The 24,573-nt window shown below is 38.6% G+C and overlaps 1 protein-coding gene across 3 annotated transcripts in view; it reads left to right on the top strand.

The window, feature by feature from the left end:
• Nucleotides 1–24,573, top strand: part of GPBP1L1 (GC-rich promoter binding protein 1 like 1) — a 61,492-nt gene that overhangs the window by 25,746 nt on the left and 11,173 nt on the right. For all 3 annotated transcript variants that reach the window (XM_087865851.1, XM_045799672.2, XM_045799671.2), the window contains exons 2-7: nucleotides 2,923–3,945; nucleotides 4,535–4,649; nucleotides 7,941–8,070; nucleotides 8,410–8,696; nucleotides 21,530–21,602; nucleotides 22,877–23,070. In XM_087865851.1, coding sequence (XP_087721977.1) covers nucleotides 4,590–4,649; nucleotides 7,941–8,070; nucleotides 8,410–8,696; nucleotides 21,530–21,602; nucleotides 22,877–23,070 — 744 coding nt within the window. In that variant the 5' untranslated portion in view covers nucleotides 2,923–3,945; nucleotides 4,535–4,589. The remainder of the gene's footprint in view (nucleotides 1–2,922; nucleotides 3,946–4,534; nucleotides 4,650–7,940; nucleotides 8,071–8,409; nucleotides 8,697–21,529; nucleotides 21,603–22,876; nucleotides 23,071–24,573) is intronic.

Below are 24,573 nucleotides of genomic sequence, written 5' to 3'. Positions count from 1 at the left end.
CGGGCTCCTCGGCTGGGAGCCTGCTTCTTCCTTTCCCTCTCCCCTGCTGTGTTCCCTCTCTCGCTGGCTGTCTCTCTGTCACATAAATAAATAAATCTTTAAAAAAAAAAAAAAAAGCAAGCTTAACCGACTGAGCCACCCCTCCACCCCTTTAGTCTTTTTTTTTAATATTCTTAAAGCTTATTTTCCATTAAGTACTGCTCCACCTGTTATACTGCAGATTTATCCATAGCGGTTTTTTGTAGTTCTGCTTAATTGTTTTGAAAGTTTCTTTATCACTGCATCCTTTCTCCCACAGTAAGAAATCTGACTCCTGTACTTTTTGATCAATACCCACTATGTAACTAAACTCCAGTTACCTCTTTTTCCCTTATACAAATTCCTTCCTTACTACACCCAGGTTGCAATACCTGTACAAAGCACCTTGCTGCGTGGAAGCCCTCAACTTGCTTGGCCTTGTCCCTCTGCTAGGAGCCTTCCTCATTCTACTCAGGCTCCTGGACTCTGAATTGGGCTGCCCTCCTACTAGGACACTCGCCTGTGTTTCCTAATGGGCTCTGACATCCTGCACTGGTCTGCTGCTATGCAGACATTTCCCTATCCTTCACCTTGCATGGACACACTTCACATCCTGGTTAAGCCGCAGGACCCTGCTCTATGCCTCTGCTGCCTGTAGATCTTACCTTGCTTGACCCTACCTAATGGCTTTGGACAGGATCTCTTTAGGAAGGAGAAGGAGAGTGGGAACTGCAAGAGAAACAGTCATTTTCTAAGTTTAATACAGTATGGCTAGAGAACATAGAATATTTTATTCTTTGTTCTAATTGAGAGTTAGCTAGTATAAGGTCTACTTTTATGACTTCTATATGTGCTGAAGGAATATATGTACTCTGGGTGATTTATATATATATATATTTATATATATGCATATGTATATGTATTCACTTTATAAATTGCATTCAGATCTTTAAGTTTTTATATGCTTGTTCTGTTACTACTCTTTTAAGTATTATAAGTATATAAAAAGCATTGGAGAATGGTGAACGTGTAGAGATTGGGGGGAGCGATGCACCTGGAGAGAGCTCAGAAGCCATGCACACTTTTCTCACCTCACCCTGTGTATCTCTTAGGTCTGGCTGTCGATTCATATCTTTCATCATATTTTTAATAAACAGGTAAATCGTTTTTAAAAAGTGTAGAGGTGCGCCTGGGTGGCACAGCGGTTAAGCATCTGCCTTTGGCTCAGGGCATGATCCTGGCGTTGTGGGATCGAGCCCCGCATCAGGCTCCTCCGCTGTGAGGCTGCTTCTTCCTCTCCCACTCCCCCTGCTTGTGTTCCCTCTCTCGCTGGCTGTCTCTATCCTTTCGAATAAATATATATAAAAAATCTTTAAAAAATAAAAAAATAAAAGAAAGTGTAGATAACAAGTGAGTATCCATCACTCACCTTAAGAAGTAATGCATTATAGGGATGCCTGGGTGGCTCAGTTGGTTAAGCATCTGCCTTCGCTCAGGTCATGATCCCAAGGTCCTGGGATCAAGTCCCGCATTGGGTTCCTTGCTCAGTGGGGAGCCTGCTTCTCCCTCTGCCTGCAGCTCCTCCTGCTTGTGCGCCTGCACTCTCTCTCTGACAAATAAAATCTAAAGAAAAAAAGGAAGAAAAGAAAAAAGAAAGAAAGAAGGCATTACAGATGCAGTTGAAGTCACCCAAGACCTCTTTTTGATTCCTTTCCTTTCCTTTCCCCACTGAGGTATTTACTGTCCCAAATTTGTTATTTGTTATTCCTGTGAACTTAAAACAGTAGAGCAAGGCTGCCAATTTATTATATTAGAAATATCCTCCAAATTAGACTTAACCAGTGTAGACCAGAATTGCCTAGAGATGCAGGCCTCCTCTTATATCAAAAAACTTTGTAGCCCCTGGAAGAATGTTGGGAATTTGCCAAAGAAATATTTATGTCATCTCTTACAGCATGTCATCTCTTACAGCGTATCTTAAGTCAGAGCCTAAGAGCTTAAGTCTTTCAGTTGATAACTAGGTATCTGAAAAGGAAGGAATGCTATGACAAATTACTTGTTTTTAAAGATCTAGTTGGGGCGCCTGGGTGGCTTAGTTGATTAAGTGTCTGTCTTTGGCTCAGGTCATGATCCCAAGGTCCTGGGATTGAGTCCCACATTGGGCTTGTCCCTCTCCCTCTGCCTGCCGCTCCCGCTGCTTGTATGCTTGCACTCTCTCTCTCTCTCTAAATAAATAAATAAAATATTTTTTAAAAAATAAAGATCTAGCTGCGGTGGTATTAAATAATTGATGACTGGGGCGCCTGGGTGGCACAGCGGTTAAGCGTCTGCCTTCGGCTCAGGGCGTGGTCCCAGCGTTATGGGATCAAGCCCCACATCAGGCTCCTCCGCTATGAGCCTTCTTCTTCCTCTCCCACTCCCCCTGCTTGTGTTCCCTCTCTCGCTGGCTGTCTCTATCTCTGCAAATAAATAAATAAAATCTTTAAAAATAATAATAATAAATAAATAAATAAATAAATAAATAATTGATGACTGTAGTAATAAGCAAGTTATATGGCTTTGTGATTACTTAGAGTAAGTTATTCACGTGTATGAGAGAAAATGTAAATCTAACAGACTAATTAATTTGTATTTCTGAATTATCTTTGATAGGTAATTACAGATGTGGTCATATAAAACAAACTTTGTTCAGGTGACTTGTTTAAAATCCTTTGAAACTCCTTAAAAGAATAGCCAATTATGCTGTTGTTATAGGTGGTGACACATTAAGTTAACGTCTAAATTGGACTTAAAATTTTGATTTCTAGCATCTATTATTGGTAATTTGTATCTCATTTTAGCAATTCTGTGTAGCAGTGATTTTGCCTATTGTGATACTGTGTTATTTTGCTTTTTTATTTATAGTGATAGATTCCTGTGGCCTTTTAAATGACTGAATAATGATGGAAATAGATACAAAATAATAAGTGACTACTCTACAGAAGCAGAAGACTCTTCTTATCACCTTCCAGCTCAGTTCAGTCTTCAGGAAGCAGCAGAGCAAGTGAAAGAGAAAACTGAAGAGAAGGAAACCTCACTTTGGAACTGTTTTACTCCTTGACTACTCCTTAACTTCTTTCTTTCTATTTGTTTTAATTTTGCTGTGAATTTATAAATAGTGAAGACCAAAGAAATAGAAGATACATTTGGAAGCTTTATATAACCAAGAAATTTGCCTTGAAAGCTGCTGTTCTTTGGAGGAAAACATATATTAAGTTCCTGTCTAATGAAAAACAAACAAGATTTCTTATGTCTTTAGATTTTGAAGAATAAAACAGATATAAATATGTATCTGTACACTTTTTAGCAGCTCTGTAGGAATAATGAGATTTGTAAATTAAGGGCTTTGTTATGTGGATGTTTTGCCACTGGAATTGACTGCTCAGATCTTTTATAGCTCTTTAATGTGATATTTTTGATGTGTTGCTTTGATGGCATTATTTGCCCACACATGAGTTCGCCTGTCTTTCCAGCTATGACCTTATTATGAACAGTGTTTGCACTCAATGTGCAGATGTCCATGTATTATCTATTTAAGCAACATCATAGTGCCATCTCTCAAGGAAGTTGAATGAGGTGAACATAGACATAGCTCTTTCCCCTTCCCCCCATTTTTTAAATGTAACAAATACTTTTTATGTTCCCCTTCCCCTTCCCCTTCCCCCTTCCCCTTTTTGGAAACGTGTCAGGAACTAGATAGTTTAAGATGAGCAATTGAGGGGACTTGAGAGAGTGATACATACAGAGCCTGGCTTCCTTGTGCTTTATCACAAGGCCTGCTGCTGGCCAGCCTATTTAAGCACCCTTTTAACAAAAGAACCTCGTGGGAAATCCAGCTGGCAGACTCAAGGAGTTCGAGAAACAGGACCACAGAGGTTACACTCTGGGGTAAATATTGTCCTATATTTAACTTTGAAAGAACACTGTATGTATATGTATCATGGAAAGTAGCTACTGTTTTCTGGTGTATTTAATTTAGGAGAACTTTAGTGGGGTGGTGTGGAGACACCAGTGGATCTCTTAGGAAAACTGATGCTAGTGGGTATTTGAGGAAATTAATGTGAACTTATAGAAAACTCTTGAGAGATTATATCTTCCTTCTCTAGGAAGGTCTTTTCTGCTTTTGCCACAAGTTACCAGAGTACCTGAAGCAGATTAATCTCTTTTCATAAGTATCAGTAGTTTTAAGTAATTGTTTATTCTTAAGGTTCTGTTAAAACGCAGGAATTCATTAGTTTTCATATAACCTTCCAGGTCTTTGTCAGATTTTTCTGTTTATGTGTTTCGTAATCATTATTAATGGACTATTGCTTTTGTTTAGAACGTCTTTGAGGAATAGAGCCTGATAAGTAGTTTTAGAGAGGCTTGGAGAGGGCAGGTCTTTCTCTAAAGGGGGGGTCTTAGAGTAATCACAGACTCTTTTGTACACTATATCAGGTTTTGCAAGTGTAAATGATTTGAATTTTCTCATTTTCAGATCCTGGCCATGAGGTTGGATGCCTCACCTTGCTGAAAAGAGACACTGGACCTAAATGGCGCAGCATGACTTTGTTCCTGCTTGGCTAAATTTCTCAACACCACAGTCAGCTAAGGTGCTTTTCTTCATTCCTGTAGTAACCTTCCAAATACCGGTTCTTTTTATCCTCACCTTATTGATGACCTCTGTTTTACAGTCTAGGTGTTTTTGTGTATTCAGCCTTGCCTGAGGGTTTAAAGTATGTTTTCATAGACTTACTACATTTCTTTTAATAGGATATAAATAATTAGGCAGTCTAAGTCATTGTGGGCCCTGCCGTTGTCAAGTGTCTCCCCCTCCCCTTTTTTCATTATATGCCAAGCTTTTCTCATGCGGCACACTTAAGATTTCCTGGATTAGGGGCTCCTGGGTGGCTCAGTCGGTTAAGTGTTTGCCTTTGGCTCAGGTCATGGGGTCCTGGGATCGAGCCCTGTGTAGCACTCCCTGCTCAGCGGGAAGTCTGCTACTCCCTCTGCCTCTTCCCGCTCACTCTCCCCACCCCACTCATGCTTTCTCTCTCTCTCTCTCTCTCTCAAATAAATTTTTATTAAAAAAAAAAGATTTCCTGGATTAACTCCACTACACTTTGGAACTAAAACGTATCTGCTAACCTATTATTTAGGTACAGAGGGGCAGAGGTAAAGAGGAAATGGTTTTTTGGGGGAAACGGACCTTTGGGGTGAATGCACATTTGTCTATAGTAGTAGATGAGGAGGACAAAAAGGGAGAGACATTGATTGACTACTACATGAATCTCAGATTAAATCCTAGAAATTCTGTTTTAGGGGTAATAATCTACTTAATGATTTTAGGGGGAAATGTGTGTTGCATTAAGAACAAAGACAAGTGGAAACAACCAGTTCATATAGAGTGAAGTAGCCCTAGTCATAATACACAGAAGAATGGCCTCAAGTATTGGGGCACCTGGGTGGCTCAGTCGGTTAAGCATCTGCCTTCAGCTTGGGTTGTGATCCCAGGGTCCTGGGATCAAGTCCCACATCTGGCTCCCTATTCAGTGGGGAGCCTGCTTCTCCCTCTGCCCCTCCCCTTACTTATGTTCTCTCTCTCTCTCTCAAATAAATAAATAAAATAAAATAAAAAGAATGTCCTCAGTTATTGATGAAGGAAACCTTTGGGAAGCTAATAAACTTAAAAATGCTTCCCATTTTGCCAACCTACAGAGGAGGGACACAGTTGATATGTAATCTCAAAAAAAGGGGGGCCTATCTTCCCTATTTTTTTTTAATATTTTATTTATTTATTTTAGAGAAGACAAGTGAGGGGAGGGGCAGATGGAGAGGGAGAGAGAATCCCAAGCAGACCCCACACTGAGCGTGGAGCCCCACACAGGGCTCAATCCCAGAACCTTGAGATCACGACCCAAGCCAAAATCAAGAGTTGGACACTTAACCGACTGAGCCACCCAGGCGCTCTCGCCTGTTTTTTGTTTCATTATGTTTTGTTTTGCTTTTAAGATTTTAATCATTTATTTATTTATTTCAGAGAGAGTGCCTGTGCTTGAGAGCGGGGCAGGGGGCAAAGGGAGAGGGAAAGCGAGAATCTCAAGCACAGGGCTCTTATCTCACGACCCTGAGATCACCACCCAAGCCAGGATCAGGAGTCAGACATCCAACTGACCCAGCCCCTCAAGCACCCTTTCCCTATTTTTAAATGTGAATTTTGGGGCAGGTGTTTCTGATGTGTCTAAACCCACAACCTTTTACTCTAAACTTCATTTTGAATTGCCCTTTAGAAACTCCCAATATCTCATAATTGACATAATCTGACCCAAAGCTTGGGGATGGTGGGCCTGAGGGATTAGGTGTGGGATCCAGGAAAGCATTTAAAAGTATGTAGATCTTATCTGTGAAGAATAATCTAGCATGGTGAAGTAAGTAAAAAGAATTGGAAAATGAGATTTCATTATTTGCAGTAAAGCTGCAGTAAACCAAGTTGTGCAGTATTGGGATAAGGATAGACATAAAGCAGTGGAATAGAGTAGAGAAGTCAAAAATAGTCCTATACATAGTCATTTTTGACTAAAGTGCCAAGGTAATTTAATGTGGAAGTGATAGTCTTTTTAGCACATGGTTCTAGAACTGGATGTGTGTGTGTGTGTGTGTGTGTGTGTATAGTGAGAACCTTGACTTCAGCCTTTGCTTCATATCACACACAAATAAACCTGAAGTGGATCATAACCTAAATTAAAGAGCTAGAAACTATAAAACTAAGAAAATAGATGTAAAGATGTCTGTGCCCCAACCTGTAGATTTACTCTATGCCTTTGTCACATATATCCATATTTTTCACAGCTTTTTAGACTTTGGTCTCTCATTTGAAATTAAAGAATGTTCTAAAAAGTAATAATAAAGTTGAATTTTTTTTTTAAGATTTTATTTATTTATTTGACAGAGATAGAGACAGCCAGCGAGAGAGGGAACACAAGCAGGGGGAGTGGGAGAGGAAGAAGCAGGCTCATAGCGGAGGAGCCTGATGTGGGGCTCGATCCCATAATGCTGGGATCACGCCCTGAGCCGAAGGCAGATGCTTAACCGCTGTGCCACCCAGGCGCCCCATAAAGTTGAATTTTAAAGAAAGAATGTTCTGGAATAAAATTATTTGGAGTAGGTAGGAAAATAAAAGTTTATCTATAACCGTGTTTCTCAGACTGCTTTCTCAGACTGCTTAACCGCTGTGTCACCCAGGCGCCCCTCTTTTTCATTGTATAACCTTAAAGACTTATTCTCCCTGACCTCCTTCCTCATGTGTAAATGAGTAAAATGAGACTAATGCCAAATTATAGTACTGTTATGAATATTAAGTAATGTTTAGAAATAAGTGTTTTATAAAACTGTAAAAACCGTGTAGTTGTTAATGGCCAAGGTGGTGTGGTATTTAAATCATTTCTTTCTCCCCAATTCTAGAATAATTTACAGAAATAATAAAGCTGTGTAGAATTTTTTTTAAGCAAGCATCTTGCTTTTCCTTTCCTATCACAAAGTTAATATCTTCAAGTGTAAAGGTTGAGGGCTTAATGGATATCAGCGGGGTTTTTTTCACCCTCTCTCATGCAAATAATTGAAGTAGCTGCCTTTTCTCTCCTGGGACACAGAAAATGAGTTGATGAGTGAATATGTAATCTAGGTATACAACCATATCACCCTGAACGTGCCCAGTCTTGTCTGAATACGTAACCTAGGACTTCTTTAACTTAGAGTCCTGTAATACCCTTCTTATGGACCATATGCTCATAATAGGGGTTTCTTCCACCTTTATTACTTGTTTTCTAAAAGGCTGATGCAAAACCTAAGATACTGAGATTGGTATCTTCTTAATCTGTTTGGTTCTCTCTACTTGATCATCTTAGTCACCTACAGCCACCTTCGAAAAACACGGAGAGCACCTGCCCCGAGGAGACCGTAGATTTGGAGTAAGCCGTCGTCGACATAATTCGTCTGATGGCTTTTTTAACAATGGACCTCTACGAACTACAGGAGGTGAGCCATGCCCAAATTCCATGACTATATTTAAGTTACTCAGGACAAGCCCACATTGGGGGTGCATGTCCATAATCTTGATATGCTGTTTTTTAAACTCGTTTTCAGTTAGATCTTCCAGTTGTCATTATTCAGTTACATTGGCTTTCTGACATTTTTGTGTTCTCATGTGTCACTTATTGAGTCGAAGATCTCATATAGAAATTATATGAAAAGAAAAATAATTTTTTGGACTTAATCTTTTATTTTAAAAGGTCCCCTGAAGGGCTTTTGGTGGTAGTACTGTGAATCAGATAAGGAAGCAGAAATCTCATGTGTTGCTTGTCCTTACTATTCCAGATTCCTGGCACCAGCCCTCCCTGTTCCGCCACGATTCTGTGGACTCTGGTGTCTCTAAGGGAGCATATGCTGGCATCACAGGGAACCTGTCTGGTTGGCATGGCTCTTCCCGAGGTCACGATGGCATGAGTCAGCGTAGTGGGGGTGGCACAGGGAACCACCGCCACTGGAATGGCAGCTTTCACTCCCGGAAAGGCTGTGCCTTTCAAGAAAAGCCACCTACGGAGATTAGGGAAGAAAAGAAAGAAGACAAGGTGGAAAAATTACAATTTGAAGAAGAAGACTTTGTAAGTATGAATGTTTAAATGTGTGGTTAAAGCCTAACAAATAATGCCATAAATAGAAGACCCTGTTAATAATGAGAAAATTGAAGGAATTACTAAAAAGGAAGTCCCTAAGTTTAGATTTTTTATTGTTTTTACAGGGAAAAAGTTGATTAGTATGAAGATAATGACCAAAATTCCTGTGTAACTTTCAGCAAATCTTCATGTTTTTCATCTTCATGCCTTTGAAACTTGAAAAAAATTCTTAATTTCCTTTGTTTTATAAGGTTCAACATTCAAAATTCAATATTCAAATTATGTAAAAATGTGGTCTTGCATGTTGAATTGTCTTTCTCCAACTATCATAAGATGTTTTTTCTCTTGATTTTTTTCCTTTTATATAATTGTGATGTTGTAAATATGCAATTGGGAGTATTTAAGCTGTCACCTGTATATACAGTAAAACTTTGCCATTGTGTATTGAATTATATGCCTTTTGGCTTCTCAACCTAAAGTAGAGTTTTTAGTGCACCTTTAAGAAAGTTTACTGTATTTTATTTAACAAAACAAATCCAAGTTATTATCATTTTAATATGTAATTGATATCTCAATTATTAATGAGATCATTTGCATTATTTTTGGTACTAGATCTTCAGGATCCTTTGTGTATTCTGTACTTGTTTGAACCATAGTCTCAGTATAAATTACCCACTTTCTGAGTGCTGAACAACTACATATAGCTAGTGGCTACCATATTGAACAATGACGCTCTAGTTATTTTTAAGTAGTGCATTAGCCAGTCACTTCTGTGATGGCCATTTTATTATATTAATGAAGCCAACTGAATAAGAGTCAGATTTAGGCGTCAGCTCCTCTTCTAAGTCTAGCAAACGTTCTAGGATCCTTTAAATGTTATTTTTTAATGTGAATTCTTAACCTCCAGGCACGTATCCTTCAAAACTTTATTTGTGGAAAGGTGTATACTGCCCTGACATATTGAATATTGTCTAGAATGTTCTAAATATCCAGTGTTCCAGAACTTAGTATGACACTAAATTATAACTTTCATTATTTAGTCAATAAACCTAGCACATTTAAGAAAGACCAGTGGGCATAATGAACAACATCTCTGTTGCTCATCATGCTTTGGGAGCCTCGATCAAACCAGCAACAACAAAAAAGTTTAACTGTATTCCTGGGAGTTTCTTTTTGTATTTTATTCCACCTAAGTAAATTAACCCACTGTAATGATAATTTATATATATGAATGTTTATTAAAGTATGTTTTACATTGTGACCAGAGCCAGCTAAGCATATAGTAAAGTTTATTTGGGTTTCTTTATTAGTTATGGTTTCTTACACGCTTTGGTGAAAAAGACATTGTAGCAAACAAGAAGTAGTGTGGGGTAAAGTGGAATTTGCTTTCTTTTTTTTAAGAGTGCCTTTTGAATAGGTTCTATACTACTGATTGGTAGAATTTGGTAAGAAGGCCCATATCAGTTCCGTGGCATTCCCAGTGGGCAATAAATTGACAACAAAGTAAAATGTGAAAGTAGCACTGTCTATGCCTGCTGAGTGATTTAAATGGAAGTTTGCTGTCAGTCAGACCTGATCAGTTTGGCAATAAGAGCAAATTAATTCTGCATTTATGTTTTAAAATATCTTAAGTGTACATTAAAGTATGTACATAAAAGGAGATGAGTATACATAAAAGGAGAAGAATAAAAGTGTACGTAAAAGGAGAAAAATGGTGAAGTATGCACATCACCAAATTAAAGCTTCCCTAATCCTACTGTCTTCAACCCTCCCCTCCCACCGCCCCAGAGGTAATCACCATCTTGACTTCAATGCTTTATCATGTTTTTGGTAAACTTATACTACATGTATGTATCCATAAACAATCTATAATAATATCATTTTCTTTGATTTTGATGTTTATATGGATAGTATCATAGTTCTCTTTTATTTGTTAACATTGTTTTGAAATTTATCTGTATTTGATATATATGGCTCTAGACCAGTCGTTCTCAACCAGGAGCAGATTTGCCCCCGCCCAGGTACATTTGGCAATATCTAGAGAAATTTTGGTTGTCACAACTGGAGATAGTGCTATTGACATCTAGTATGTAGAGATTGGGGGTGTTGCTAAACATCGTACAGTGCACAGGACAGCCCCATAACGAAGAGTTACCTAGCCCCAAATGGCAATATTACCATGATTGAGAAATCTTGGTTTAAATCTTTTTCACTATTGTATAATAATCTTTTGTGTGAATATCCTGGATTTATTTATCTGTTTTCCTGTTGACAAACATTTATCTTTTAATGTGGTTTGGAGGACAAATCTAAAGAATTGGAACTGAGGTATTGTAACTAGAGAAGGAAGAGTCAAAAATAAGATTTTGATTTAAAGTAAATTGATGAATAATAAGTAATTAATTTGAAAGGGAAAAACAGGAGCATAACTGGAGGGAGAAGATAATGAATTCTTTTTTTTTTTTTTTTAAGATTTTATTTATTTATGTGACAGACAGACAGCCAGAGAGAGAGAGAACACAGCAGGGGAGTGGGAGGGGAAGAAGCAGGCTCCCAGTGGAGGAGCCAGTGTGGGACTTGATCCCGGAACACCGGGATCACGCCCTGAGCCAAAGGCAGACACCTAACGACTGCGCTACCCAGGCGCCCCGATAATGAATTCTTCATATCAAAAAGATGGGTGAGATCTAGAGATGTACACATGGAAATAAAGATGATAGTTGAGGATGGTGGACAGATAAGAATCACCCAAGGAGAGTGATATATTCAGGGAGAGGGTTAGCACCTGTGGAAATAGCAGTAAGGAGGCTGGGAAGTAATTGGTTAAAGAAGAAAGACATATGTCAAGAAAGAGTAGTTAACCAAAAAATAGCAAAATCAAGGTATTTTGGGGACAAATTGTTTACAGTGAATTTTCTGTATATTTTTTCTATACTGTACAATGTATAATTAGAAAGTTATTTTTTGTTTTAAAATGGTGTTAGTTTGATGTAATCAACAGCATTATAGTTACGGACAAGTTAAATAACCCTGATTTTCTCTGCGTTGTTACATAGATAGTAATGTCTACCTTGCAACGTTACAGTAAAGAATAAAGATCACCTATGTTGAAATTAACCGGGGGCATCTAGCTGGCTCAGTTGGTAGAGCTTGTGACTCTTGATCTCAGGGTCAAGAATTCGAGCCCCACGTTGGGTATAGAGTTTACTTTTTGAAAATTCAGTTGTATTTTTATGTGCCGGCAATAGGCAGTTGGGAAATGAAGTTTTATAAAATGCTTTTTGTAAAGCCAAAAAAAAAAAAAAAAAACCAAACACCTTTTAAAACTGCTTAGGAATAAAATGTTTAGGAATAAATTTAACCAAAGATGGGAAAGACTTCTATACTGATCCACAAAATATTGCCAAGAGAAATTAAAGATCTAAATAAAAGATATCATTGTGAATGGGAGGCTTTGAATTAGAAGACTCAACGTGGTTAGGACATCAGTTCTACAGATTCTGCACAGCACCAACCAGTATGTGTTCTTACAGAAATGGACTAAGTTATTCTAAAATTTTTACTGAAGTACAAACACCCTAGAATACCCAAAGTCATCTTGAAAAAGAACAGAGTTGGAGGACTTACACTATCTAACTTGGAGACCCAGTACAAAGCTATAATAATCAAGATGTTACATTATTATAAGGAGAGACTGATAGTGGAGCAGAATAGAGAGCTCAGAAATAAACCTACATTTATACAGTCGTTAGATTTTCAACAGGTACTAAACCAGACCAATAGAGAAAGAATGTGTTTTTAACAAATGGTACTAGAATAACTGTGTGTATATATAGAGTGAGAGGATATATATGTGTGTGTGTGTGTGTGTGTATATATATATATATATCCTCTCCCCCTACCTCATAGCGTACAAAAAAAAAATGAATTTGAGAGGAATTTAGACCCAAATGTGAGGCCTAAAACTATAAAGTTTCTAGAAGAAAATTTAGGGGAATGTGTTTATGGCTTAGAGGGTAGAAAAATATTTTGGACACAGGGAGCAATAATCTTACAGGAAAACATTGGTAAATTGGATTTCATCAAAATTAAAAATTATCTCACAGGTTCTAGAGAAAATATTTATAAAGCATATATGTGAAAAGGGACTTGTATCTGTAACATAAATAACTCCTAGAACCCAGTAATAAAAAGACAACTCAATATATATTTTTCTTTTCTTTATTTTTGAGACAGCAAGTGATTGGGGGCTGTGCAGAGGGAGAGCAAGAGAGAGAATCTTAAGGGGCGCCTGGGTGGCGTAGTCGTTAAGCGTCTGCCTTCGGCTCAGGGCGTGATCCCAGCATTCTGGGATCAAGTCCCACATCAGGCTCCTCCACTAGGAGCCTGCTTCTTCCTCTCCCACTCCCCCTGCTTGTGTTCCCTCTCTCGCTGGCTGTCTCTGTCAAATAAATAAATAAATAAAATCTTTAAAAAAAAAAAAAAGAGAGAGAGAGAGATAGAGAATCTTAAGCAGGTTCCACACCCAGTGCCGAGCTGATGCAACTCAGACCTGAATCTCACAACTCTGAGATCAGAACCTGAGCTGAAATCAAGAGTCAGACGCTTAACCAACTGTGCCACCTAGGCAGCCCTCTTTCTTTTTTCTTTTTTTCAAGATTTTTTATTCAGGGGTGCCTGGGTGGCACAGTCGATTGAGCATGGGACTCTTGGTTCCGTCTTGGGTTGTGATCTCAGGGTCCTGAGAGCAAGCCCCATGTTGGGCTCCGTGCTGAGTGAGGAGTCTGCTTTGAACTGTCTCTCCCTCTCTGTCTGGGCCCCACCACCCCCACCCCACCCCAGGCTCCGGCACATGTACTTTCTCTAAAAAAAAAAAAAATCGTAAAGTTTGTTTAAGTAATTTCTACACCCAGTGTGGGGCTCAAACAACCCTGAGGTCGAGTTGCATGCTCTTCAACTGAGCCAGCCAGGTACTTCAACAACTCAGTATTTTTAAAAATGAGCAAGATTTGAACAGATTCTTCACAATGGAAGATACACAAATGGCCAGTAGTCACATGAATAAAACGATCAGTGTCATTAGTCACAAAGGAAGTGTGAAACTTCAGATTATGAGATCCTGCTACCCATTCACCAGAACGGCTAAAATTTGTAAGTCTGAAAATTCACACTAAATTCGGTGACATTTTCGAGCATTTGGAACACCCATACATTGTAGGAGCATGAAGTAGTACAACCATTTTGGGAAAAGGTGTGGCAAATTGTTGTAAAACCAAACCTAAACCTATCCTGTGACCCAGTTTGTTTCCCAAACTGGAAACAGTTTAAATGTCTTGATACAAGAATGGAAAACTTGCAGTATAATCATGAAATGGACTGCATATATTCGTTAATAAAAAGGAGTTACTAATAAAACAACGTACTGAATTTCAGGGAAGCCTTATGCAGAATGGTACATACTGTCTGATTCTGTTTATGTGCTATCCTAGAGTAGGCAGATAATCTATGGTGGGGGGAAAAATCAGAGCAGTGGTTGCCTTTGTGGAGTGGGGATTGTCTGGGAAAGGGCATGAGGGAACTTTCTGGTTGCAGTAGGTAATTTTTATTTTTAGAGAGGTTGAGGAATTATAAACATTTTTCAAAACTCATGGAATGGTATAACAAATTAACATCACCAGTCAGGGTGGAAATAGATAAAATAAACCTCCTGATGTGATGTGCTGAGGATTTAACCTCACCTCTGTAAATTCTTTCCAGGAATGCATAGCCTGAATCTAACCATGCGAAAATATCACACAAACTCAAGTTGAAGTTTCTACTGTAAAGAATTACAAAAGATTCTACAAAAGAACTAGTCTGTACTCGAAAAATGTCATGGGGGCACCTGGGTGGCTCAGATGGTTAAGTGTCTTGCCTTCAGCTCAGATCGAGCCCCACATAGGGCTCCCAGCTTCGCAGGGAGTCCGCTTCTCCCTCTTCCCTCTACATCTCCCCCTGCTTGGACTCTCTCTGTCTCTCTCTCTCAAATAAATAAAATCTTAAAAAAATAAAAATGTCATGAAAGAAAAAGTTTCCAGATTAGAGAAAACTTAAGAGACAAGACAACAGAAGGAAGCTTGTGAGGAGCACCTTTGCTGTCTCAGTCGATGGGATTCTTGACCTCAAGATCATGAGTTCAAGCCCCATGTTGGGTGTGGAGCCTACTCCAAAAAAAAAAAAAAAGGCAGCATGTGATCCTTTGGAGACTGGATGAGGGAACATACATTTCAAAAATTTCGTTTTGCTATAAAACTAATCAGTGTTACAGTTTGAATAAGTATTATAGATTAGATAGTATTTATTGATGATAATTGCCTAATTTTTAGAGTTGCACTGTGATTATGTTAAAAATGTGTTTTTAAAGAAATACATACCTAAGTATTCAAGGATGAATGGTTTGGGTTGCAAATGGTTCAGGGAAAAAAATTTTTAGAATGTTGGAGCAAATGGTGTAAAAGGTTGACATGAGAATCTAGACATCTGTGCAGGATGTACAGAAAGTGTTTTTTGGGTTTTTTTTTAAGATTTAATTATTTCTTTGACAGAGAGTAAGAGAGCACAAGTAGGCAGAGCAGCAGGCAGAGCAAGAGGGAGAAGTAGGCTCCCCACTGAGCAGGGAGCTTGATGCGGGGCTCAATCCCAGAACCTTGGGATCATGACCTGAGCCAAAGGCAGACGCTTAACCAACTGAGCCACCTAGGTGCCCCAGGAAGTGGTGTTTTTTTGCAACTTTGTTGTAAGAATGAAATTATTTCGTAATAATAGAGAGGCGTACCTCAGTTGGTTAGGCTTCCCACTCTTGATTTCAGCTCAGATCTTGATCTCAGGGTCATGAGTTTAAGCCCTGGATTGGGCTCTATAACTGGGTGTGGAACCTACTTAAAAAATACATATTTATTAAAAAAAAAAAAAAAGAAGAAGAAGAAGAAAGACTGAAAGCACAGAGCAACTGGTATTGAAGACCCCCCCCAAAAAAAAAATCCATGGACGTTATTTACAACAAAATGTGTCATAACATAGGGACAAACTACCAAAAGCTATAATACCTGGGTAGCGATAGCATTTGTGTAGGAGAAATTGAAGGAAGCGAAAGGACATCTGTCAGCCCCAAAAGAGCCAACAGTTCTTTCTAGATAGCTTAGAGGGTACGTTTGAGAAAATACAGAAGTTCTGGAATGATGTATGAAGGGTCTGGCTGGATCATTCAAGAGAGAGAAACCAAACAGTAGTTTGAAAAGAGAAAGTACAGGATTGGGGTAATGAGCAGTTGGCTAGTAATAAAGAGAACGCTAACGAATATGGAAGTAGCCAATATAAGGGATAGCCAATAACCCTAGGGCTAAGATAGAGTGCCCAAGGAAGAGTCTTCTTCTTCCCCCATCACCACCAGACCTTGTTAGGAAGGGCTTTGTTGTGGCTCACTGAATGACAGAACAGTTGCTTGGGTGCTTCCAGGGAAAATGTTGAAAATCTGCCCTCTTGAGTACCTGATAGAGCTGTTCAGATATCACTCTGCTGTAAAACCACTCACTTGCACTTCATTTTTATATATATATTTTATTTATTCATTTGAGAGGGAGAGGAAGAGGGAGAAGCAGACTCCCCACCTAGCAGGGAGTCCCCACGTGGGGCTCAATTCCAGGACATGGAGATCATGACCTGAGCCGAAGGCAGACGCTTAACTGTCTCAGCCACCCAGGCGCCCCTCACTTGCTCTTTAGAACCTGGCTTAGCAGGAACTGGGTGCTGCAGGAGCCTGCTGAGTAAGCACACTGAACAAAAAGCAGGGATCTTTTTCTTGCTCTCTACTGACAAAAATGTTAACCTGCCAGCTGGCAGCGGAGAAAATTTCAAGTGCCCAGATGCATTTACACAGCAGGCAGAAAGGATGACTTTGGAACTAAGAAGCACTAAGTTCACAAATAGCACTGAGTGCTATCATTGTTTATGTTAACCAGCCAGTATATTGCCCTTCTAGAATGTGGCCCCTCACTGAACACAAAACTATTGGAAATAGGATCCAGATTGAGCTGTGGAGATGGAAACAATAGAGACAAAGGAAAGAGAAGGTTCAGATAAAAGGGAGGGAGGGAGGAAGGTAGGGATGACAGCCAGGACGTGAAAGAAACTAAGCCACTATACTTTTGAACACATTCTGGAAACAACAGAAGAGAGAGCTCTAAAGCTTGATGTCAGAAAAGCTATCTTGACCCACATTGACAAAAACTAATAATATGTGAATGAGCATAAAGAATGAAGAGAATAAGGAACAGAATAACATCCTTAAGGACAGTGCAGAGTACACCTGTACAGCATGTCCACAAAACAGATAAGAACCATTTTAAAATTTACTATTACTACAGTGTTACTATACCATTTTAAAATTTAAATGATACTAAGAAAACGGCATAAGAACAACATAAACCAGAAAAATTCAAGGTGCTAGAAATCAGGAAGGAAGTAACTAAAAATTTGAGGAAAAGGGAGACTAAAGAAGAAGGAATATATGAGAATAATCAGTGTTTTTTCAAGAATTAGAAGAGGACAACAATTTTTTTAAAGATTTTATTTATTAGAGAATGAAAGGGTGTAGGGGAGATGGAGGGAGAGGGACAAGCAAATTCTGTGCCGAATGCAGAGCCCAGTGTGGATCCCATGACACTGACATCATGACCTGAGCCAACATCCAGAGGCAGAGGCTTAACCAGCTGAGCCACACAGGCACCCCAGAAGAAATTTTAAAGTGAGGGAGAAATAGATGAAAAGTTAGAGTTGAGGAGGGCACAGTCAGTTAAGTGACCGACTCCTGGTTTCAGCTCAGGTCATGATCTCAGGGTTATGGGATCAAGCCCCAGGTGAGCCACTGCACTCAGTGGGGAGTCTGCTTGGGATTCCCTCTCCCCCATCCCTCTCTGCCGTGTGTGTGTGTGTGTGTGTGTGTGTGTGTGTGTGTGTGTGTACGTGTGTGTGTACGTACGTGCATGCATGCATTCTTTCTATCTCAAAATTTTTTTTTAAGTTAAAATTGAGGGGCTCATGGCTGCTTCATGACTCTTGTTTCAGGGTCATGAGTTCAAGCCCCACACTGGGGGTAGAGTTTACTTAATATTTTTTTAAGCATCATTATTTTTAAAAAATAATAAAAATTGAAAAATGATACAGATTTGGTCAAAAAAGATCATATATATATATATTCCTATACACACATATACCCAGAAAAAAAAAGAACTAAGCATAAAGGCTAAAAATTGTAATTCAAGAATAATTTCCTGAAATACAGTAAGATTTGAAACTCAATTGAAAGGACAGCCAGAACAGCCAACACCTAAGTAGGCTTATAAAATGCTAGACTCAAGTGAAAAAGAAAAATACCCTTTGTGCATCGAGTCCCAGTGACTTAGAAAGAAAATCAGACTTTGACAAAGTTTTATAATAGAAGTCAATGGAATAGCAATTAGTACTCAGAGTGTTAGCCAGTGATTTTATACTCTATCACCCTTCAGTTATAAAAGTTACAAATACAGGGGCACCTGGATGGCTCAGTCATTTGGGCTGCTGACTTTTGATTCCGGCTCAGGTCATGATCTCGGGGTTGTAAGATCAAGTCCTGCATCGGGTTCCACGTTCAGTGGGGAGTCCGCTTGAGGTTCTCTCCCTCTACCTGTCCCCCCACTCACTCACTCTCGAAATGAATAAATAAATCTTTTTAAAAAATTTAAAAAGTCACAAATACCAATGTGTAAGGACTTGGAATATTGTTCCCAAGACTTTTCCTGAGGAAAGTACTAGACAACGAGCTTCAGACAGTGAAACTAACAAGAAAAATACAAAGTAAGAGTGGTAAATACTAAATATATGGTTAATTGTAGAACTAAAAGAGAAGAGAGTTTAGCATGTAATAGCTATGGGCTCTGACAGTCTAGAAAAAGCATAACTTTTTAATGGGAGAATGGGGAGAGCCTATAAAAAATAACATTTTATTAGTCATATTGGTGGTGTAATGTTATTGTTACTCTGATACTGCTGTATGCAGTATGGGATAAAGTGGTAATATATTCTATACCTTTATCCTGAAAAATCAGGATTTTTGGCATAGAAAAAAGGAACTATAGATACAAGATGCCTGGTAAAAACTCAGGTTTCTCAGTATGAGGTATTCTGTCAATAAGAGGTCATGATATATTTTATCTTCGAAAATAAACCTATATTTGAAGATTCTGTCCACTGAAAAGACCTAAAAACAGTGAACAACCCCTTAGCAGTGGGCATCCCTAGTGCCCAGATTGTGGTCTTGAAATACCATTTCTGGACAGGATATTTGTAGGATAAGCTTTGGAATATTTTGTCATACTACATAGCAAGGAAGTAATTAAAAGACTACTACGGTTGTATCAAGAGAATTCAGAAGCCAAATTGAAGAGGTTCCCACTGGCCAAATACAGATGTTTCATGCATCAAAGATATTAACTGATTAAATTTGTGAGTTCACAGTGATACCTCACCACAGAAATAAGCAGTGTAGTCTACCTTTCCCTATGAATTGTACCACTAAGTCACCAAATAGATGAGAGGAAGTTCTTTTTATGGACGTATACTAGCTAATAGAGAAGGAATGATAAAACTGGAAGATCACTGTTTTGCAGCTTGTAGTGAGTTAATAGTTTTAGGCCATGAGCATTTATGTCTGCCAACATCACAAAAAGAAGCATAATCAGACATTATGTGTCTCCTAATGGAAGAACACAAAACTACCAAGAAGTTGCCTTGCCAAAATAAACGTGTGTGTAGGGGGTTCTATAGTCTCAAGAACCAGCTACCAATTTATAGGAAAATAGAGGTGTAAGATTTTTTTGAGTAACCTGTAGGTTAAAGAGATGGTTTTTTGGAAGACAAAACTATCATTTTGAGGGCTGATCACTTGGGCGGTAAAAGAAAAGAGGTGATCACCGTAAGTGAGGATGATGGTTATTTGGCGGGGGGGGGGGGGTAGTTTGAGTTTTTGTTGTTTTTTGATTTAGCTTTTTTTAATTAAAAAAAAATTTTTTTTTTGAATGAAGCTTATAAAATGTGGTTTGGCTGGTAATGTTCTGTTGCTTAAACTGAGTGAACTGAGTGGTGATTACAGGAACTTTTGCCCATTTGTTTCATGCAGTTTTTTATATCTGTGTTATATTTCACTATTTTTAAAAATCTGTGGAAAGAAATAAAAGATACCATATAAACGGGGGCAGTATCTCTGAAAACCCTGAATAGAATGTGACTAAGAACACAGGCCTATTAAAACAGGAAAATACAGCTTTTATCCATGGGGACTCCCTCTGCCAGTACTCTCCCATCCAGAGGAGTGTATTTATCTGTCCTTCATATGTTGTCACTAGTTTTCCATTTATATGGTGAGCTGGTTCTTCAGTATGTGTCTGTGCTGGTTCCATGCTTGCGGTTCTCACTTTGACGGACCGAAATGATAGACCTGCTGGGGCCCCATCCCTAGGCATTTTGATTCAGAAGCTCTGTAGTGGAGTCTGAGCATCCTTCTGTTGTTTGTTTAATGTTCTATGGGTACTTGTGCTGCAAAGCCCTTTTCCTACTCTATTACCATATTGTAAGGTTTGGGCTTGGACACCAGTGTCACACACACGCCTCCTCTACAATTAGTTGTTAAGTCCAATTTATTGCTCTTAACACTTTTCCAGCCTTCCCCTCATCTCTTTCTCTATTCCTGTTACCTTCATTATTCTCCTGAACTATGGAATTGGTCCCTTCTAATGGTCTCCTAGTTGATGTTTAAGCCTCTCAAATACATTCTTCAAGCTGCTACCGGACTGTTGTAAACTTAATGATGATAGATTTTGTTTTCTGCATGAGAGATGGATTTTCAGTACCTACAGAATAAAATTTAGTCTCCCTAAAAAATCTGGCTCTTGCCTACTTTGCCAGACATCTCGTTCACAACAGAAAGTTTCCCTCCTTCCCCAATACTAATTCTAAACTATTTGCAGATCTCTGAATATTCTTTTCTTTTTTGTGCTTTCCCGTCTTGGTGTTCATTGAGCATTCTGTTCCTGGAGTCACCCATTTTCCATCTTTGGAATGCATCTTTAAGAATTCTTCTTAGTCATCAAACCTCTAATGAAACCTTTTTCTGATAGCACTTCTCTTTCAAGTGAAATTAATTGACTGTTCCTTCTTCCCTAATACAAATTTTTATCATATACCTGTTATCACCTGTAACCTTTTACTGTGCTTATTTGTCTACAAGTATATATCTTTGTAGTGGGACTGTGACCCTTGTGGGCACAGGGGCTCTTCTTAATTGTCTTAATTGCCTTTGTATTCCGAGCACAGTCCCTGGCACATTGTCTGCCTCTGCCCTAAAGCAGTCTTAGAAAAGCTTTACGTACTACACATGTCACTGACCAGATTGTCCTGAAATCTGAGAAAAGTGATCTACATTCTTGTCCGTTCAGTTTTCTGTGCCACCTTATGTGGCGTACATATTCTATCGGAAGATGAGAACTTGCACATTTAGTCTGTTTATTTTTTAAAAATTTTTAATCCTCTTACATTAAAGGAATTGAAACCCAAGAGAGTCTAAGATTAATATAAGATCTATTGATTTAGCATTTCAATATCTTCTGCTTATTTGTTGATTCTGAATACAGCGTTAAATAAGTGCTGCTGGTAGATAATTATCGGATAGGTTCCATGGTGATGGCTACTTTGTGAAAAGTGCCAAAATGATTAGCTTTCTTTATCAACCATTAATATCCCTTTTTTCCTAGCCTTCTTTGAATCCAGAAGCTGGCAAACAGAATCAGCCATGCAGACCTATTGGGACCCCTTCTGGAGTGTGGGGTAGGTAGATTTTGCCATTTTAAAGGCACAACTTTAAATTTTTCTTAGCATGAAGAGGAGCAAAAATTCTTTATCTCTTTTTTGTTTGTTTCTTTCTCTTTTTTTCTCATCTCATCCATTTGCACATGGTAACTAACACCTATTATCTCTTATTGTGCCCACCTAAAATACCATCAAAATGTAATGGTAGTGGAGTCATAATACAGATAATTGAGAGCTTGTAGAGCCCCAAATTTGAAAGCAGATTTTAGGCAAAGGGAGAATTATCTAAAGCTTATTAGAAGTAATGTTTAATTAACATCACTAATTCATTTATAACAATTAAATTGAATTTTTTGTGTTATAATTGTGTCCTAAATATTTGGTAGGCAAATATAATGGTATTTTCTAAGCATTTTTTCATATTAGTAGATAGTAGATAGTCTTCTAAAGTGTTCTTTGAAAGGCTGTATAATACCAAATTCTATAGACAATTTTGTTAAACCAGGTTCCAATTGTTGAGGAGTTTTTTTTGGGGGGTTTGTTGTTGTTTAAGGGGAATGGGGGAGCAGGTTTGGCAGTTATAAATGGTTGTTGTAGAGGGCGAGATGAAAACATAAATACACACGATTATGTGTACATGCTGGGAATAACTAGCCTTATAAAAAATTAAGAGACATATCAGTGTATTTCATACCAAACCTGATCTGTAGTTTTAGAATCGTTGGCATTTACAAATGAGACTCTCCTAGTCCCTACATTAGACCTGTTCAGTAGTTAGGCATCTTATTGGGAAGGTTTAGTATATCTAAATACTGGTTTTGGTTCTTGAATTATAGGATTAAAGTTGCTTGTTGTACCGTTTCCCCTTTGTTAATAGTGTAAAGCTTTGCTCCACTTTGCCTCATCAGCAGGTCCCAGGGTAGCTTCCTTTCCCCAGTTTCCTCATCTCTCTCCATTCCCATGCTGACAGGACCTGCCATACTTGGATATATTCTTGTTTGGTGTGTACCTGAATGATCACACCATACACTAAACAAGTTATGCCCCTGAAGGACTACTAACACCTTTGGGCTTCCTGGTTGATTTATGAATTTAGCTTCATATGCTGCTTTTTTCCTGTAATTTCCAAGTAGTGTCATTTTTGAGAATATCTGTTAAGTGCATACCGGAAAATGTTTGTCCCTCAGTTTCAGCTGTCAGCTCTTTGTTGAAAGTAAGGACTTCATATAAACTGTGCTTCATGTTAACCATTATGTGACATTTTTTTGTCTCTTCACTATTGTATTTCACAGAAAACCCACCTAGTGCCAAGCTACCCTCCAAAATGCTAGTCATCAAAAAAGTTTCCAAAGAAGATCCTTCCGCTGCCTTCTCCGCTGCATTCACCTCACCAGGATCTCACCATGCAAATGGGAACAAATCATCAACTATGGTTCCAAGTGTTTATAAGAACCTGGTTCCTAAGCCTGCGCCCCCTCCTTCCAAGGTATGTTTTGGCATCAGTGTTAGAACCTTATATAGTAGAGGTTTGGGAATAAATCAGGGAAAATTTAGTAAATTTATCTTTTCCCATTGAATCATTCAGTACCTAATATATGTGTAGTATTTTACTGTCTCCAAACTCTCTACTTCTGCTAACTGGGTTTTTAGTAGGCTTCTCATACTCATTAGCTTCATCTCGTAAACCTGCTTCTTCTGATTTGCTGTTTTCAGTAATAGCATCAACATCCATCTGATCACTTGGCTGATTATCTAAATTGGCTGCTGCTTTCTTCCTCCTGCTCATCACTCATTCCCCTGTACCACGCAATTAGAAATTCCCTGTCAGTTATTCCATGATGTCCATGCCCTTTGTCACCTCCCACGTACTGTTGTAGTGCACCCTTCTATTTCCTCCTCTCTCTATATTCATCTTGCACAGAACTGCCAGAATGATCATCCTAAAACAGTTTGAATATATGACATCCTTTCCTCAATCACTTCCGTAGTCCCAAACCATCTATAGCAGGGTTTGGTAAACTTTTTCTATAAAGAGTCAGATAGTAAATATTTTAGGCTTTGCTGGTAACCTGTAACACATGGACTTTGTTATATTTACTTTTCTTTTCTTTTCTTTTCTTTTCTTTTCTTTTCTTTTCCTTCTTTCTTTTGTTTGTTTTACCATGCTTGAAAAAAATGTAACAAGTAAATTATTAGCTCATGAGCCATACAGAAACAGGCCTCTGGCCCGTGGGTGTTCTTTACCAACCCTGATCTTACAGTGTAGCATCTGAACTCCTTAGCAGTGGCGTGTATAATTTTTTATAGCCTAAGCCTAATCCATCTTTTATATTTTACTACCTCTTCTTTCTCTTACCTGGAGAATTACTCATCCTTCAAATTCATGTCATGCGCTCTGGGAATCCTTTTCTATCACACATATCTAAAGGTCTCATTAATCTTTATATCTCTGATTAAATAGCACTCTTTTTTTTTTTTTTTAAAGATTTTATTTATTTATTTGACAGATAGAGACAGCCAGCGAGAGAGGGAACACAGCAGGGGGAGTGGGAGAGGAAGCAGCAGGCTCATAGCGGAGGAGCCTGATGTGGGGCTTGATCCCATAACGCCAGGATCACGCCCTGAGCTGAAGGCAGACGCTTAACCGCTGTGCCACCCAGGCGCCCCAGCACTCTGTCTCTTATCATAATATCTATAACATTTAATTACATCTCTTTATTTCCTTACTTGTAATCTCCTTAAGGGCAGCCTTCAGGTCCTTTTCATATTTGTATCCCTAGCACCCTCACAAAAGCACATAATAATTGCTTTAATGAATTCTAGCCACTATACAGAAGTAATTCGAATTTACTTTGTTATTGAGAGGAAAACCAGTGAACATTTATTCATTTTCCTCTGTGTGTAAGCACTGTTTGGTGGTTCTGAGCAATACAGAGAAGTACCACATTGGTCATGACTATCCATGAGCCGAAAGTCTGATTGGGATAAT

Source organism: Ursus americanus, chromosome 12, assembly GCF_024610735.1.
Source record: "Ursus americanus isolate L20-20 chromosome 12, mUrsAme1.1.p, whole genome shotgun sequence".
NCBI lineage: Eukaryota > Metazoa > Chordata > Mammalia > Carnivora > Ursidae > Ursus > Ursus americanus.
Note: the sequence above shows the minus strand (reverse complement) of the source record. Positions and strands in the feature narration are given on the sequence as shown.